This window comes from Fusarium subglutinans (assembly GCF_013396075.1).
Source record: "Fusarium subglutinans strain NRRL 66333 chromosome Unknown NRRL66333_c0000004, whole genome shotgun sequence".
NCBI classification, from domain to species: Eukaryota; Fungi; Ascomycota; class Sordariomycetes; order Hypocreales; family Nectriaceae; genus Fusarium; species Fusarium subglutinans.
In genome coordinates this window covers 321,172-337,978 of record NW_023502067.1, presented here as the reverse complement: position 1 = coordinate 337,978, position 16,807 = coordinate 321,172, and the positions used below count along the sequence as shown (strand labels likewise).

Here is a 16,807-nt window from a genome sequence, read left to right as displayed (position 1 = left end):
ACTAGTTCGCAAACGATGAAGTTTGTGAACCAGCCCAGATTTATCAGGTCTAGATCGCGAATGGGGCTTGAAGGGACGATGCTATTCAACATCCCCATTGGCTAGTATTCTTTTGGAGTTCTGGTGTTACCCGTTACTGGCAACATGTGTGTTAGTGGCAGCAAACAACCCCTGGAACTCGCGTCCACGGACGCTTCGAAAGCCGTTGCATGACGAAATCACAAGTTCTCGAAAAGGAGAAAGCAAAAGGACAAACAACCCCTGGACGAAGGCGGAATAAACTTCCCCTTGACCTGCCGAGGCAGAAAGGGAGCGCATTGCCTGATATGTCGTGTCTTTACTCAAATGGGCGACTCGATTCAAAGGGTCGTGCCCTTGGCGGAATAGTGCAGTCGATCTTGTGGGCAAACAGGTTAGAGGGAGCTGATCTAAGCGTTGATCTCTGTGACTGCCGAACGGTTTCCGAGGACTCTGAAACAAGCACAAACAAAACACGGATGCTCAGAATTCTCTGTTGGATGTAAATATCCTCGTATTTTGTTCGTAGGCTGACTGAAATGGTTGAAAAAGAGTACTTTGTCGGAAGTTTACAACGCCACATTCTGATTGTCCCATGTCGCCGTTGGGACGGCATTTCCACTTTTCGATCCGCCAAAGGATGTAATTTCTGGGGGCGAATATTAGTTACTACAGGGATTCAGCAAGGGTCCAAGTATTGGGATGAGGACTCGATAATGCCTCCTCAGCAGGACTATTCGATAATATTTGAGCAAATATTATCGATATAGGCTTCAATTATAGCGATAGTCAAAGAACCATTCATGCACGCTACTCCGTAGACTAGAAGCAATTCTGACTCGAGCAGCCTCTCTGTTCCTTTTTTCTCATCATGTTGGCGTCCCCGCTCGAGGCTTTGATTCGTCTGTGCGTCGGCACGAATGAAACCGAAACAAACGGTTCTGAAACAAGTCTGTCTGACGTGTGAACTGTCTCTCGAAGAAGGGCTCTCTCTCTCTCTCTCTCTGATTTCATCCAGTCTCGTCTAGACCGAGGCCTCGAAGAAGAATACGAGGACAAACACGCCGTTCAGATGGCACAAGTAATGCTGTGCTCTACCCGTTCTAAGTCTTGCAGTTTCAAGAGCAAACACAATAACTTCAACATCTTATGGCTCGTGTGACGTCAGACTCAGACTTTGACAAGAGACACCCCTGATGATCATTGCGGAGCCCATCCAATGGCTTGGCCCTCTTCTCACGATGCATGTCGGTGCTTTTGTATTGTGATGCGCCGTCTTGACCAGACTCTGAGCTAGTGATGTGCATTAGATATCCCCTTCTGTAAAAAGATGCTCCATAGTAGTCTATAGTTCCTCTCCCTGATCGTCCTGTCTCTCTCCATCCTTTTCCTCAGCCCTTTCCCCATACTATCTGCCCGATATTTTTGTGCATCCCCTTCATTTTTTTATTTATTAAATATTTACCCTTCTCCCCATTTTTCGGTATTCATTCCTTTGCTCCCATTTCTGACAGAAGAGCAAACATTTATCAACACTCGTTTCAGTTGTGAAACCAGAGGAAAGCTGTGCTCCCTCACCTTACACTTGCAAGACTGTCCTGTGCTGTGCTGTACACTCGACGCTTGACTCCATCAAGGCACAAACAATACTTGGACTCTCTTTCATCTTTACTACTTTTACTCGTTCGAGCGCACTCTTTGTCTTTTCATCAATCATCATCGCTTGCATTACACCCTCATTAATTCCCTTGTCGGGTCTCTCAACATCGAGACAACCAGTACCTACGACACCTTCATTTCCCGTTTCCACAAACACTTGAACACGAAACGCCGATCAAATTCCTTCCATTTTCAGAAGCTTAAACATCGATCCATCTCTCACAAACAACTAATCTATTTGATCATCCCCAAACATCCCATCTGTTCGAGGCTTCTACTCAATCTTGCCGCTGAAACGATCTCCCCAAGGGTAGTTTCACTAAAACACAACGCATAAACTTCCCTGCCCACGATCAGCTTCAATTCGTCGTTCGAGACCAAATCCTCCAGTGTGTTGGTCCCGTCAGCCTGGTTGTCAGCACCCTAGCGCGTTTCAACTGAGTTGCCAGTTTATTGATCGAATGATATCAATGCTTCGTGCTTGAGCCAAGCCACAATCATTCAATCATATAGTTGGACGTTTACTCTCGATACCTTTGCCGTCGAAGCATTTATTTTCCCAAAAACTACAGCTCTTACTGTTGAACATAAGACAACAACCTTCTTTCACAATGACTGGACAATCTACAAGACGATGGCTCCAGCTGTCTTTCCTTCTCATGGCTGGTTCCGCCTCAGCAGGATCCCTCAAGCTGTCAGACTTTGAGTCTATCAGTGACAAGTCGTTTCCAGAGACCTGTGTTCAAGCCTACGATACACCACTCTCCCAATGCACACCCAAAGACTTCACTGATGGCAAGGCATGCAGTGCTGCTTGTAAGGACTCGGTTCAACAAGCCCAGGGCTTCATCCAAGCATCATGTGGTGATGTCTCAGCCAACTCAGAATCGCTTCTAAGCCGCGGCCAAAAGGGCAATCTTGTCGCTGTTCTCTGTCGAGATGTCGATGAACCTCAATCGATACCCGAGTCTGCACCTCAGACTCAGCCTCAGACTCAACCCAAGCAGGAGCCCGAGCCTGAAAAGACTCAGCCCCCAGCCACAACAACGACCTCTGCTTCTTCTACCAAGGTCTTAAAGATTGTCTTAATTGAGACTGGCCACACTACTTTAGACGACAAGTCAAACGGTAGTCTGGATGGACCACCCCTGTCTTCAGTGGACGAGGACCTTGCCACCAAGAGCACTGTTCTTGCAATCGACACAGACCAGCCAACTGGCTCTCTTCCCATGCCTGCTCCTCCTAGCATGATGACTTCTGTGACAAAGCCGAGTGCTGCTAGCCACACGGCGGCATCAGCCAGCGAGGAGTCAACTCCTACGCCCACAACGGCTGGCGGTTCTGTTCATGCCCCCAGCTTTGGGTTCATGTGTGCTTCTTTGGCCATGTCTGCTATCATGTACATGGTAGTCAACTAAAGATACTTAGTTGGTAATTCATTTCAATTTTGAGGGGTGTAGGATCACTGTACTTGTTTGACCGAGGGAGTTAGTAAATTTCTGTAACAACTTGAGATAGAAGTCAACGGAAGTGAGAGAAGCTCACGTCGTTATGCATTTAGATAGCCGGAAATTAACAGAATACCCTTCAAGATCGAACTCGCCCAGACTGGCCTAGAATGCAGAATTTGAGAAAAGTGGTATGTGATGCTGAGTTGGTTGCCTTGCTCATTGTGATCGAGTAACACCTTCACGTGGCGCTCAGCGATTTCTCAGTGTTCACAAAACTCTGTAACACGGAAGATGTAATACTTGATCGCGACAAAAATGAAGCCATCGTCAAATCATGTTCTTGTGCATTTGCACCACCTGGTGCGTTTTTACCTCTTGGCGACTTCACGTGTGAGCTTGGCCCTTGGCGCCGAGTGATGGGCGAGCCTGGGGTGCATCTCTGGGCCTCTTGGCTGCACCAGAATCAGATCTCCAAGCGATATCCAAGAGATATCCAAGACTTGCAAAATGTAACGTTAATCGACCTTTCTTTATGTTGGGCTCTCTTCACAACGTGCAAGACGTTGTGTGCGTAAGACACGATGCCCTCATAAAGTCGTACAGGAGGTTCGCAGATCTCTTTTTAGAATGAGCGGTGTATCAACTTTGTGGTTATTGCTGTGGAGTTAAGAAACCCAGATTCAAGGTGAGAGGAGACTGAAGCTTTGCTGCAAACAGGGTAGCGTGTTTTCCATCGTTCTCACTGACGTCAACAAACCAAGGCGATTGTCAATGGGTTCAAATTTGATCTTGCGGATTTACAGTGGCATTGGATGGAGTCTAGGTTGCCTGAGGGATTCTGCCTTTACTTGTAGAAGTTGAAGGGCCTGGGCCAAGTGCTCCTGATCTAGACCCCCCAAGAACCCCAACTAGACCGTTGTCAAAGCCGCTTTATCAACCATTGACAGCTCAGGCGTTTCGTGACAGATAATAAGCATAAAATCGATCTCGCAGCTTGACAGGGAAATAAGGTTGTCTACGGTTATGGCCGCCGGCGCGGTAAAAAATTAACCTTGATTTGACAGACCCTCCCTCAAACCATGTGCGAAAAGCAACAGAGCCTGGGAACTGGATTCACACGAAATTTTAGTGGAACAGATGCACAAATCAAGAGAGGCAACAAGAGCCGGGACGTTTCTCCTTCGGTCGCCCTTTCCAGCGAGAGAAGCGCCTTGAATGGGCACGCTTTCGTGGGGTGACGATGCAGCTCGACGTTAATGTTCATCACTGATGATGATCATGCTGCGGATCAGTCTATCACTCGAGACGAGGAACAAATGACTCGAGATGATAAAACCGAGGTTAGCGCTGCAGGCTCGTCATTGAGGGAATGCTATAGTGCCAAGAAATACAGGTATTGGCTGGAGGGTCTTCAGGTGGTCATATCCATTGCCCGCAATCTTGTTCTTTGTGTTCTTTTTTCTTCTTCGGGGGAGAATGTTAAACTCGTGTTGGAGACCGAAGGACAGGGTTCTAAAATCTTGTACGGAACTGCCGGGGTATGGTGTGCGAACGCTGCCTTTATCGTCTCGGTCTCGGGTAACTAGGTAGTTGGAGGCTGTTCAAGCAATCAACGGCTAGCTGCATATCTCGTTCATTGGTCCCCTATCATATCATGATACGGCCTGGTTGCTTTTGTGAGACTATTGATTAGGCGTCGTCAGGCTTCGGATGCCATTCTCATCGAAATTTGATACAAAACAGGTGCGCATATGTGTGATCGATCATACAGGATAGCGTATTAGAGAAAGATGTTGAGGCGAGAAGTGGAACCAAACCGTTGCTATCGAAAATAAAGTCATGGCGTTGGACAAGGGAGATGCATGGGGGACAAGACGAGCTGACAAGTAAGACAGGGCTTATTCAGATGTGATCTGGGACGTTATCGTGAGACTGTATTTGAGTCTCGATTTGAAGGTCCAAAACTGGACTGAGCCTATACGAGTATATCTTGGAGCTTGTTTTACAACATCAGGTTCGAAATATTGAACAGAAGAACACGATAGATCTCTCGAGCCTTGGTACATTGCCGTCTTGTCCGGCTTGGGTGTCGTGAATCTTCTGGATAAAAGCAGCGGCGCATCAAACGGGCCCGCGAGCCCCCACTGAGAGGCTCTTGGCGGCACTTGATCCGACTGGGGCCCCCTGTTCCTTGACCATGAACTTGTGGTTCACTGGGCTGTGTGCGTTGCGTCGTGAGATGGATGGATGGCTGTCGATGGTGACGATCCCCTTGCTCGTCAATGAACCTCGATTTTTGCGCTAGAAAACCCCCCCTCCGGAGACACAAATCTCCAGCCGATGAGGTCAAAAGAAACTCCAGTGGGAGCCGTTGGACATTTTGAACTTCTATCGTCATCTTTCGTGGCTGTATTCTGTTGAGAATACCTTATCTGCTGTCCAGATTAACTTCGATAAGTCTCAAACGCCTAGACCTTTGTGGCGCCGAGTGGCGTGCCATCCCGGCTTTACAGGCATTGTTGCCCTGTGACGACACTGTTCAAGGCCTGTGCCATTTTTGAGTCCGGCGCCGATTGACGGGGATCAAACGGTTCGCTCTTGCGTGTTGATCTCGGGCGGCCGTTGAGAAATTCTTTTTCTTCCATTCCTTCCCTACAACAACAATTGACATTGGGCCAACTGTTCCTGTTTGACGGTCTTCCCCTCTTGTCGCTCTTTTACTTACTACCTACTCCTTCTCGTGGACGTTGCGCTTCTTCGCATACGAGTTGCCAACAACAATTGATCGCGGCGTCGCCGCCCGATTTCCTCCCCCTTGCGATAACGTTGCTCTGATCGCTTCCGAGATCGCGACACTACAAGTATCGAGCGCCGTCAAGGCCAATCGAACGACCGAACCTCTTGTATTCTTATTCCTATAACCCAAAATGGCGTGGAGTCACCTTGATATCACCAAGCCGCACTTGGTGTACATTATCCTCGGCGGCTTCACTTCCCTTTTCATGCTCTGCTCGTCCTTTATCAAGGAGCGCATGTACATTGGTGAAGCCACAGTCGCTACCCTTTGTGGCGTAATCTTCGGTCCTCATGCAGCCAATTTGATCAATCCCCAGGAATGGGGTTCGACCGATATCGTTACCGTCGAGTTCTCCCGAATTGTTCTTGTTGTCCAATGTTTCGCTGTCGGTGTCGAATTGCCCAAGTTCTACATGGAGCGCCATTGGAAGTCTGTTGTCTTTCTTTTGGTCCCAGTAATGACGTTTGGCTGGCTCATCGTCAGTTTGTTCATCTTCTGGATGATCCCTGCATTGGATTGGCTTGACAGTCTTGTTGTGGCTGCGTGTGTTACTGCTACTGATCCTGTCCTGGCATCATCTGTGGTAGGAAAGGGCAAGTTTGCAAAGCGAGTCCCTAAGCATCTTCGAGATTTGTTGTCCGCCGAGTCTGGGTGCAACGACGGAATGGCATTCCCATTCATTTATCTGTCTTTGTACCTTATTCAGTACAAGCGAGATGCAGAGGATGTGAGCTTCCATTTCGTTGTATACGTTCTTCTCTACGAATGCATCTTCGGCGCCATCTATGGATTTGTCATTGGTTACATCGCTCGCCACGGTATTAAATTCGCCGAAAAGCGCGATCTCATCGATCGAGAGAGTTTCCTGGTCTTCTACTTCGTTGTTGCGCTCTGGTGTGCGGGCTCTGGTAGTATCCTGGGCATGGACGATTTGCTCGTCGGTTTCGCAGCAGGAGTTGGTTTCTCCAACGACGGTTGGTTCGGCGAGAAGACTGAAGAGTCTCATGTTTCCAACGTTATCGATCTTTTGCTTAACTTGACTTATTTCGTCTACTTTGGAACCATCATCCCGTGGTCGCAGTTCAACGATGGTCGATTTGGCATGATGGCTTGGCGTCTTGTGGTCATCGCCGTTTTTGTCCTTTTCTTCCGCCGGCTTCCTATCATGTTGGCTCTCAAACCGTTTATACCGGACGTCAAAACATGGCGTGAGGCATTGTTCGCTGGCCATTTCGGCCCAATCGGTGTCGGCGCCATCTTCGTTGCGATCTTGGCACGAGCTGAACTGGAGCATGGCGAGCCGGTACCCTTGGCGGAGATGCCACCCGAGAATACTGAACATTATGAGCTCATATATCTCGTGTGGCCGATAGTGTGCTTCATGGTAGTCACGTCGATTCTTGTCCATGGCTCCTCAATTGCCGTCTTTACTCTTGGAAAGCGTATTAACACCTTGAGTTTGACCATGTCTTACACAGCTGCTCCCGAAGATGGTCCATCTTGGATGAACCGGCTACCCCGAATCTCTTCTCAATCCAGATCTCAAGCTAGATCCTTCTCTGAGGTGTCCATCGACGAAGAGAAGGGACCCCAGCCCCCTCCCGATGCTCTCGTTCCTCCCAATGGGCCTTATAGTCATCTTTTGCGCAGACAGCGAGACCAAGGTGGCAGCCGCTCGTCATCGGTTGTGTCGCGAAGGCGCAAGCATAAGAACTGGGATGACAGTGGCCCCGGAGGACCGATTGCTCAGTCTGCAATCTTCCCCCAGCGACAATCATCCACGCCTTTATCCCCTACAGAACAGTATGAGCAAGAGGAATCACCCTCACAAGGCAACACCGAATCAACTTTGGCGGCTGATGATAGCTCCAAGGAGAAGGATACCGACAAGATTGAGAAGGCAGAAGATAGCCCTGCCGGCAGTAGCGGCCAGAAGACACCTCCCAAGACTGTAAATGTATACGAGGAGGGTCACGATTTGATATTTGAGAACAAGGATGGGGACGTTCTTGATGTTGAACCCGCTCCCGAATCTCACAGACAAGACGAAGACCATGTGCCCATCACAGCCGTTAAGCCTGGCCACGACAAGCTATGGACTATCTCTGGTTTCAAGAAGAGGGTGGGCGAAGTCTACAACACTGAATTGGAAAAGCGCAAGGAAAAGGGCCAGGATCGACGACATGAGCCAGCCAGAGCCTACCAATTTGGAAACACGGTACGTGCATTCCTAGGATTATGTCAAGAGATTGACTAACAAAACATAGATTATTGTTGAAGACGAGGACGGTGAAGTCGTTAAAACCTATGAGCTGCCCACAACCAAGGGGGAGAACTCAGAGGCTGGTCCTAGCACCACACCCAGCGAGAAGACACCAGCCAAACCTGGCTGGACCAATTTTGGAGGTGTATTTGGAGGCAACAGCTCAAATGAACAGACTAGGAAGAAGTCTATTGCGGAGGACCAAGCAGCCGATGACAAGGCCATTCGATTCACAATTGGCGGTGTTGGTCAACGCATGACTAAGGAGGACTTCATCCGTGAAGTACAGAAGCTGGATTCACGAACAAGGAGGGAGGTTGTAGAGCAATCATCTGCCTCGCAAGCCGTCAAGAAGGTTGCCAAGCAGGATCTGCCACCCGAGACTGCAATCAAGGCTGCCAAGGCTGCTGAGCATCACTCCAGCGGGAAGGCGAAGGCAACGGAGGCTCCAGCTGCATCTCCCTCCCGGCATGCAGGCCCCTCAAGCCTATCCAAGCCGTCCGAGGAGCAGGGCGAGACAGCTGTTGAGCGCAAGCGCCGTCTCGCCGTTCTATCAGCTCAAGGGGACGATGAGCGCGAGGAAGAGACCGGCGAGACACCCGCTGAGAGGAGGAGAAGAGAGGCTGCTCTGGGTGTAGGCAATGGAGGTGACGACAGTGATGACGACGAGGGCACCGAGAGAGTGCCGCCTGGTCGACGCGGTATCACATTTGCTGATTCGACACGGCCCAGCAGGGGAAGAGCTCCGAGGTAGTGGATGATTCCATTTAGAGCGGGTTTATTTGCATTTTCTTTTTCGTATAGATAATGATATCCAGTATGATTCTACTGATGATGAGGAGGTGTTAATTGCATGGTGCATCACATAGCGCATTATATACGAATCATGTCATAGTCTGACCTAGATACATGAAATAACCATTACCTGTGTCTGCTTCTGTCGAGCCTGATTCCTCTCCGATGTACTCCGTGTCCATCATTGCGTTGCTGTATGAAGTTGGTAACTGCAATAAGAAAGGACTCATTCGGCATCACGTGTCGAACCACGTGAATGCCTTGCTCAGGGGGTTCAGCTCTCAGCTACACTACTCTGTAGATCCTAAGGCTTTACTGAATACTCCATGTAATTGACTGACGGTCATTTAAAATGTGCTTGCTGAGATTCTTTTCTCTGTGAAATACGCCAGAACTTTAATACCCTCCCTTAACACCTCTCCGCCTGATCTGTGAGGCTCAATGGACTCTAGTAATGGCCAGCAAGACTCGCCCCTCTCCATAAGCGCAAACGTCGCGGGCATGCTGACCTTTGTCGTTGCCATTGCTGCAGCATTCTATGCTCGTCTGACATTTCTTCGAAATAGCGACGACGAGTATTTCCGCGTCAAAACATCACTGTCATGGTACAAAACTGAATCCACTTGGCTGGCGGATCTCGTAGGAGCCATAAATGCCCAACATGAAGGTTTCCATAAACAGCAACCCGAATATCAGATGTACAACTTTGTTATGGAGGATCTATTGAATTTGGAGCAGCGTCTTCTCGACATTGTCGCTGAGACGGAGGCCAAGGCGAGTGTTGGTGACCAAGGGCAATCATGGACACTCATGCCAAGGAATTGGAACGGGCGTACAACAGTGGCCATGGCATGGCTGCCAGTGAGGACAAAAGCTTTGGAGCTAGTGAGGCAGCGAGAAGGTCTGACTGCGAGAGTGCAATTCATGCAAATGAGCATGATCTCATCTCGGTTACGAGATCTGGAATCTAGGACGAAATGGCGAGAGATGAAGATGGATGAGAGCTCGCGTAAACTCGAGTCTTTAGTTGAGAGTCAGAGGGATAGGATCCATCGATTAGAAGACCTGGTGAGCCGGTTGGCGCGTCGTGATCGATCCGGCCTTTTGGGGGCCGGGACCTTGACAGATCTCGCAGTCAAGAGCAACGAGTCAACCGAGTCGGCTGAGGTTGGCGGTTCCGCCACAACATCTGAGTTGGGAGACACAATTAAGCTCAAGACGCCCATAGAAGAATAGACTTTGTTTATCGGAAACCGTATCCATTCTTGTAGGCATATGCAACTGCAATGCATAAACTCGGAAACGCCCAAAGGATGTCCATCTCGACGACTGCCCATACCCACAAGCAACCTACAGGAGGAGCTTGCTTCATGACTGCGATATATCCGTAGTTGTTGCTGATGTGGATGAGGTAGCAGCCGCCTACGGTGCTCGCAACAAAGAATATGGCTTGACGAACAGTCTCTTGGTATTGTTGAGGAACAAGAGGAAAGAATGACTTATGGGAGTAATGCGGATGCAAGACGTAAAAGAGCCCGATGAACACTAAAGAAACATCCTGTAAGCAGGAAAATCGGTACAGATCGCAGATATCTTACAAAGCCAAGCTGTAAAAGTCCTTTGGACAATAGCGAACCATTCAACTTCTATCGCATATTGTCGTTGTACTAGGACATCAAATGTAAAATGCACGGTGGCAATGACACCAGTCCATAGTATTGTCTCAAAGATACGTTCTGCTCGAGGGGACAAGAGGGGACCTTCGCCGTTGAGCTCGCGTTGTCTTTGATCGGCTTCTGCAAAAAGGTCACGGCCCTTTGCTAAATCGACGAGTGTTTCCTTAGTGGGACCAGATCGATCTGGCTGCTGAAGTTTAATGTCCTTAACAGACTTTTCCTTTCGTTGACGGGCCATGGTCGGCAGTTGATAGAAGTTGTGTTGTAAGATAAAGCTCTGGGACAACTTTGAGTAAAGTTCAGAGTTGAGGTTCACCTCAGGCTAACGTCAACGTCAACAGGTTGCCCCAATGGGCTTAGCTCATGACGCCGGAATGGAAGCTTCGGGCCCTGCCGTGCTCAACGCCACCACCCAACCTTCTGTAAATTGAGGGGCTAGAGGGGCAATCCTCGAGCTTCAGCTGAGGCATCGGGACAGTCTAGTGAGGCGGTGAACCGTTAGGCGCAGGTCTATGGGGGGTTGCCTTAGCGATTGGCATCTGGAGCCTCGTGAGCTCCTGCCCCTCCATGACCAAGTTTCACTTGTTATTTCTCGCGTCTCGTGCCACTTTTGTCTCAGCCATCACAACTCGTTCATGACCCGGGTCACGACCAGCTTCCGATAGGAGCCAAGTCTTTGCTCTTAACAACTCAATTGACCTTTGTGTAGCTTCTAGTACCTGCTCACAGCTCATATAGACCTTGCGCTACTGTAGCGATCGTCATCCACATCCATCCAATACCCAATAGCCGAAATCGCAGTTCTCTAGCAATCTTGTCGCAAAAGTAACCGTATCACCACCGTATTCGAAGCGAGCGACCGCAGTTATGAACGTTCTTCACATCTTCGCCGGCCTCGCCGTTGTGGTGCCAGGCATCTACATGTTCACTGCCAGCACTGCCCAATCGACCATCAAGAACAAGCGAGTTTGTCTCTTGATCGCGCATCCCGACGACGAAGCCATGTTCTTCTCCCCGACCGTCCTCGCCCTCACACGGCCCGAGAACGGAAATCACGTCAAGATTCTATGCCTAAGCACTGGTATGAGCCGACTGCAGCGACCCGTGCTTCGCAGCCGCATCGTGATGCGACTATGCAAATTGGTTGAAAGCAGTTTTGGCTGATGGTGACTTTGGCGTGTTATAGGAGATGCCGACGGATTAGGAGAAGTTCGCAAGAAGGAGCTGGTCAAGAGCGGCCTGGCGCTGGGTCTGCAGAGCGAGGACGATGTTTTTGTGGTCGACAACCCGTATGTTGAATACCTTGGTCACTGTCACAGGCATTTTGCAGCCCAAGAAAACTGACTGATACCTCACTTATAGGACCGACTTCCCCGACTCCATGACGAGAATGTGGGACAAGAACCTGATTGCTCGTCTGCTAGGAAGCACGTTTGCGCCTAAATTTGGCCAGGAGCGTAAGAACAATCTGAAGCCCACTGCCAACATTGACATCCTCGTTACATTTGACAGCAATGGCGTGTCTTCTCATCCCAACCATATCTCTCTCTACCTTGGTGCCAGATCCTTCATCCAGGCCCTTACCACTGCGTCCGAGTGGCCGAGCCCCGTCGATCTATATACCCTTTCCACCGTAGGCATCGTGCGCAAGTACTCCGCCTTCATGGACTTTATTCCCACGCTACTCTCATCCATTGGTGGCAGGGATCAGGATAAGGAGCGACCCGAAAGTCTGGTATTCATGAACCAGCTCGTTGGTCGTGGTGCCTATGGCACTGCTTGGAGCGCCATGACACAAGCGCACAGAAGCCAGATGGTCTGGTTCCGCTATGGCTGGATCACCCTCAGCCGGTACATGGTCATCAATGATCTACGTCTTGAAAAGGTTAAGCCACAGTAACGAAAACGAAAAGTAGAGCGAAGGAACCGCATGGCACGGGGAGTTTGGAACGTATCTTACATATTCACTATTTGTCTGTACGACCTTGGCGTACGATATACTTTTGTATCTTACTTGCATGTAAACATGAATATACGATAACAAGGCAGGATGTCTAGAATGTAAAACACTCGATGGTTGGGGTCTGGTAGTATAAGCATGAAACATTGGAAAGATATTATGCATTACGAATACCATGTCCTGGTGGCTCTAGGATCCGTCTACCTAAACGCCTTGAAGAAAACATAATTTCTGCGGAGCTCATGTCTCACTAGGTCCCCTTGATCGGCTTCTTCTGCATAACCTGTTTGAACACTTGCAGTGCAGTCTCAGGTTCTATTCCTTTGTCAGTCGGGAATCTTGGGGCGATGTCAGTGTACTCACGATAATATGGCACCGAATGGCCGGCCTCCCAGACCTTGAGGAAGGACAGATTCTCTACCGTCTTGTATCGGCCATGGGCTGTGCCGTTGACCGTGTAGTTGCTGAAGGGCGCTGCTACAAACTTCTTCTGGCCAGGCCACTCGAGCGCATAAGATGCCCATAGGACACCCTCCCAGTTGCAGATCCAATCTGTGAGAGTAAATCAGTTCTGTTCTACTTGTGTCACCAACCTCCCACTTACCAGTATCTCCAGCCCACAGAAGCGTGTTGATGCCACGCTTCACAACGTCTGCCAAAGGCCCGACATATGAGCGCGCACCTGTACCATGTCAGCATTAATCCTTAACTTCGCCGTCGTAGGGGCACTGACCATCTCCAGTCGTCGCCATGTTTGCATAAACGGTGTCACTGCACTCGGCGAAACGGGTGTTGGCTCCAATCGCATCCATGACCTCGGCCCGTGTGAGATAGTCAAGGAACGTCTCTGGCGGGTCGACATCATCCCTGCCGATACGCACATCGTAAACGTTGAAGTCGGTTCTGCCTGCAATCTCGAGGTTGGTGTACATTTGGGTGTTGCATGCATCGTCAGCCTCTGCGCATTCATCATCTTGACCCTCAAGTTGGGTGCAGTTGTTGATGACGGGTAGACAGTATTTATCGTAGGCATCGATGAAACGAGTGAGGAGTTTGTCGCTAAGAATCTGTTTGTAGGGGTTGCGGTTGGCATATGTTGCGTAGGATTTGAACTGGCGCTTCGGATCGATCCAGCCGTTGTTGATGCCCAGCGCTACCATATCGATCTTGTGGCCTTCAGCATCACCCTTCTCGATTTGGTCATTCTTCTTGAGGAAGTAGTCGGCAAATTCAGGGCCGTAGTGTCCACCGTAGGATTGCGTAAAGAGACCAAACTCTCTGGATTTGTATTTGGGAAATCGGTCCAGGAAGACTTGCATGAATTTCCAGATATAAGGGGCAGCTTGTGCTGTAGAGTTGACATCTTCGGTTCCAACACTGAAGCCAGTACCGATTGGCTGATCGATGTAGAGCATGTTCGCGTATTCGTTCCAGGAATGAGGGTTGAGAGACGGTTCGGTGTCGTTATTGACAAAGTGGCAAGGGCCATGCTCCGTGAAGAGTCCTATCATTGAGGAACATCCAGGACCGCCGTTGAGCCAGATAGCGAGGGGGGCCTTCTCAGCATTGTGACGAGCTTCGAAGAACCAGAACCACATGCTATGGTTTTTCCCTGCATTAATCCATGAGCAAGGACCTTAGGGCACCAAGTAGGATCAGCTTACCAACAGACAAGTAGCCAGAGTATTGGCCAACACCAGGTGTCGTCTCGCAGATTCCTGAATTGGTCACATACTCGAGCTTCGAATTGGTAGCGGCATGTTTGAAGACAGTAAGTCCATGGCGTTCCAAGGTTCTGAACTGTCTACTATCAGGAGCAATACCACCGAAAGCACTGACCGATCCGATGAGGCCTACAAGAGCCGTCGAGATAGACGAGAAGCGCATTTTAACAATGTTGTATGATGATGCTCCTGTCGCCCACGCAGGAACAAACAGAGGCAGGAGTTTATCTGTTTATAAAGTCAAGCATCCTGCCCTGCCCTGCCCTGCCCTGCCCGCTCCTTGTGGGACGAGATCCTGGTTACCTACTCGGCGTTGTCAGGATCTACATTCTAACTTAGGTTCTACTGTACAATAAAACGGGCATTGATGGTTCAAGTGTTTGGTTTTATCAGGCTAGACTGTTTCTCCGATTGATTGCAATGTTCCAAATCTGTTGTGACGTGCACCTAAGAAGGATGCGCGCTTGGACGGATGTGTCCAAGCATGGTAGCTCCGTTGCTTCAGATTTCGGTGCATCGCTTTTTGTTACTTGGGTCTGTGGACATACAGCGGATTTAAATTGTCCGTAGCTTAAAGGATCTGGAGAAACGCGAATGTAACTCAAACATTGGTTGTGATCGTGCGTTGAGGAAACATTGCCCTTGTCTTGTCCATCAATAACGATTCCTTAATAGGTCTGATCGACAGGGGATACAGGGGATCTACTGAAAGGATATTCTAGCCGCAGAATCCTACCTAGAGAATGCCTTCGCTTTAAGACTGAGCATTTCTCCCTTCAGCCAAAGCAAATCAAAGCCATGACTACATGTCGGGTCAGGATCTACCTTACCTAGTCAACAGTGACTTAATGTGAAAAGCGAGCGATCCGAGCGGGTGGAACGATACAGCAAGCAATCTGAGAGGCTATACAAGCGGCAGTTTGCAGGTTCAACAGATAAAATCTGATGGATTGTTTCACAGCATGGATCACCATTTATTAATTGTAACTTGACGCATATCTTGAATATTTTGTTCGACTTCGACACTGCAAATTGCTCTTCATGTGAAAAATGAATACGATCTATACATATATAAATACGATGCACCATTTGTGGTACACAGTACTATAGCTAGGGCATACTGCGAGGATCAATGAGATTTGGTCCAGCACTGTCTTGTCCCTTCAACAATTATACCAACAAAGAATCGTGGCGGCGATATTGATGTTTGGTGGCCCAAGTGTTGAGTATCTATAGATGCATATCCCAAAACAGTTGACAATAGGTCAGCTTCTCAGCTAGGCGCCATTTCCCCTCTCCTACAATAATGAACCACATCTCTCGTATCTTGATCCCATTTGTGATATCCTAGAAACCCCTGCCAACTCAAAATGTTTTCCGGTGATCTCGCCTATGTACGCCCAGCTTCAGCGCACAAGCAGCGAAATGCCATGTCTATCGCTCTTCGTGACATGAAACCTGCGAGAACACACGAGACTCCTGTTGAGTGCTACACTCCAGACGAGGACACGAGCCACAAAGAAATCACCGAGCGAATGCTGCATCAGAGAAATGGCTTGACAGAAGGTCAAGAAGCCACGATGTACACACTGAAAGCTCAGTTGCACGACAACGCCTTGTCCACAGCCTAAACACCACTTGGGACGCTGGCTTTTACTTGTGGCCGTACAAACACCTAGCTTATATTTGTTCATCCTCAGCATTGGAGCGAGATCTTCGATTCATATTCTGAGGCTGTTTCTAGACATCCTTCTACTTGGCTTCAACCCTGTATACTCCCTACGGCTCTGTTCCTTTTCACCACAAGGAGAAAGCGCCGGTAGAGGATTGTCGGAGGATTTCACCAGTAGGACAAAATCATAGTGATACTATCATTCATAAAAGGACATAAATCGAAGCACCTACGTGCTACACCGGTTCCTAATGTTGGACGTTCATAGGTGGTCGCTTTGTGTATATCGGTTTCCAGTAATGTATATACACCCACAGCAAGGATTCATAGCTTCTCATCCAGGAGAAAACAAATAATGCGTCATTGGACTGTCCTTTCACACGGGTTAATATGTGAATGGATACATCAAATATCTGGTTCGTTGCATGGTCTCAATACGTGCCTGGGAAGTCTCGGTTATCCTTGAGATTAGCTATCCAATTGATGTCAAGTGGAAAGGTATGTGAAGCAGTAAGAGAACAATCTGTGATAGGAGTTATGGATGCAATGTTAGTTACGTTTTCCTCAATGGGAAAGACTCAGCTTATCCTTGAGGAGCAAGAAAACCGCAACCTTTAGCTGAGGTGCCGAGAATAGTTAGTGGTCTCGAGGCTTATTAACCCTCCGATTGCTTGGGATGGAGGCTAATTCGTAAGTAATAGCTTCCCTGTGTTCCCATTTCTCTCAGACCATGCCAGAGTCTTGCGGCGAGGACGGATCGTACATCCGAATGTGTCTAGAAATAAGCATAAG

At 48.9% G+C, this 16,807-nt stretch overlaps 7 protein-coding genes across 7 annotated transcripts; 5 read left to right on the top strand and 2 right to left on the bottom strand.

Annotated features, from left to right (window-relative positions):
• Positions 1 to 2,288: 2,288 nt before the first annotated feature.
• On the top strand, positions 2,289 to 3,095 carry FSUBG_931 (uncharacterized protein; the record flags this gene model as incomplete). Its single annotated transcript, XM_036687809.1, has 1 exon — positions 2,289 to 3,095. One exon carries the CDS (start codon positions 2,289 to 2,291, stop codon positions 3,093 to 3,095), a length of 807 nt encoding a protein of 268 aa, XP_036543517.1.
• A 2,960-nt stretch (positions 3,096 to 6,055) lies between these two features.
• Positions 6,056 to 8,942, top strand: FSUBG_930 (CPA1 family monovalent cation:H+ antiporter; the record flags this gene model as incomplete). Its single annotated transcript, XM_036687798.1, has 2 exons — positions 6,056 to 8,143; positions 8,193 to 8,942. The coding sequence occupies 2 exons, from the start codon at positions 6,056 to 6,058 to the stop codon at positions 8,940 to 8,942; spliced, it is 2,838 nt and encodes a 945-aa protein (XP_036543516.1).
• A 482-nt stretch (positions 8,943 to 9,424) lies between these two features.
• Positions 9,425 to 10,219, top strand: FSUBG_929 (uncharacterized protein; the record flags this gene model as incomplete). The annotated part of the gene is made up of 1 exon (XM_036687786.1): positions 9,425 to 10,219. The coding sequence occupies one exon, from the start codon at positions 9,425 to 9,427 to the stop codon at positions 10,217 to 10,219; it is 795 nt and encodes a 264-aa protein (XP_036543515.1).
• A 7-nt stretch (positions 10,220 to 10,226) lies between these two features.
• FSUBG_928 (uncharacterized protein) lies at positions 10,227 to 10,897 on the bottom strand (the record flags this gene model as incomplete). Its single annotated transcript, XM_036687775.1, has 2 exons — positions 10,227 to 10,528; positions 10,582 to 10,897. 2 exons carry the CDS (start codon positions 10,895 to 10,897, stop codon positions 10,227 to 10,229), a joined length of 618 nt encoding a protein of 205 aa, XP_036543514.1.
• A 629-nt stretch (positions 10,898 to 11,526) lies between these two features.
• FSUBG_927 (n-acetylglucosaminyl-phosphatidylinositol de-n-acetylase) lies at positions 11,527 to 12,559 on the top strand (the record flags this gene model as incomplete). Its single annotated transcript, XM_036687764.1, has 3 exons — positions 11,527 to 11,740; positions 11,846 to 11,948; positions 12,022 to 12,559. 3 exons carry the CDS (start codon positions 11,527 to 11,529, stop codon positions 12,557 to 12,559), a joined length of 855 nt encoding a protein of 284 aa, XP_036543513.1.
• Positions 12,560 to 12,869: 310 nt separating this feature from the next.
• On the bottom strand, positions 12,870 to 14,506 carry FSUBG_926 (carboxypeptidase D; the record flags this gene model as incomplete). The annotated part of the gene is made up of 4 exons (XM_036687753.1): positions 12,870 to 13,171; positions 13,224 to 13,301; positions 13,353 to 14,231; positions 14,284 to 14,506. The coding sequence occupies 4 exons, from the start codon at positions 14,504 to 14,506 to the stop codon at positions 12,870 to 12,872; spliced, it is 1,482 nt and encodes a 493-aa protein (XP_036543512.1).
• A 1,207-nt stretch (positions 14,507 to 15,713) lies between these two features.
• FSUBG_925 (uncharacterized protein) lies at positions 15,714 to 15,974 on the top strand (the record flags this gene model as incomplete). Its single annotated transcript, XM_036687742.1, has 1 exon — positions 15,714 to 15,974. One exon carries the CDS (start codon positions 15,714 to 15,716, stop codon positions 15,972 to 15,974), a length of 261 nt encoding a protein of 86 aa, XP_036543511.1.
• Positions 15,975 to 16,807: the final 833 nt, after the last annotated feature.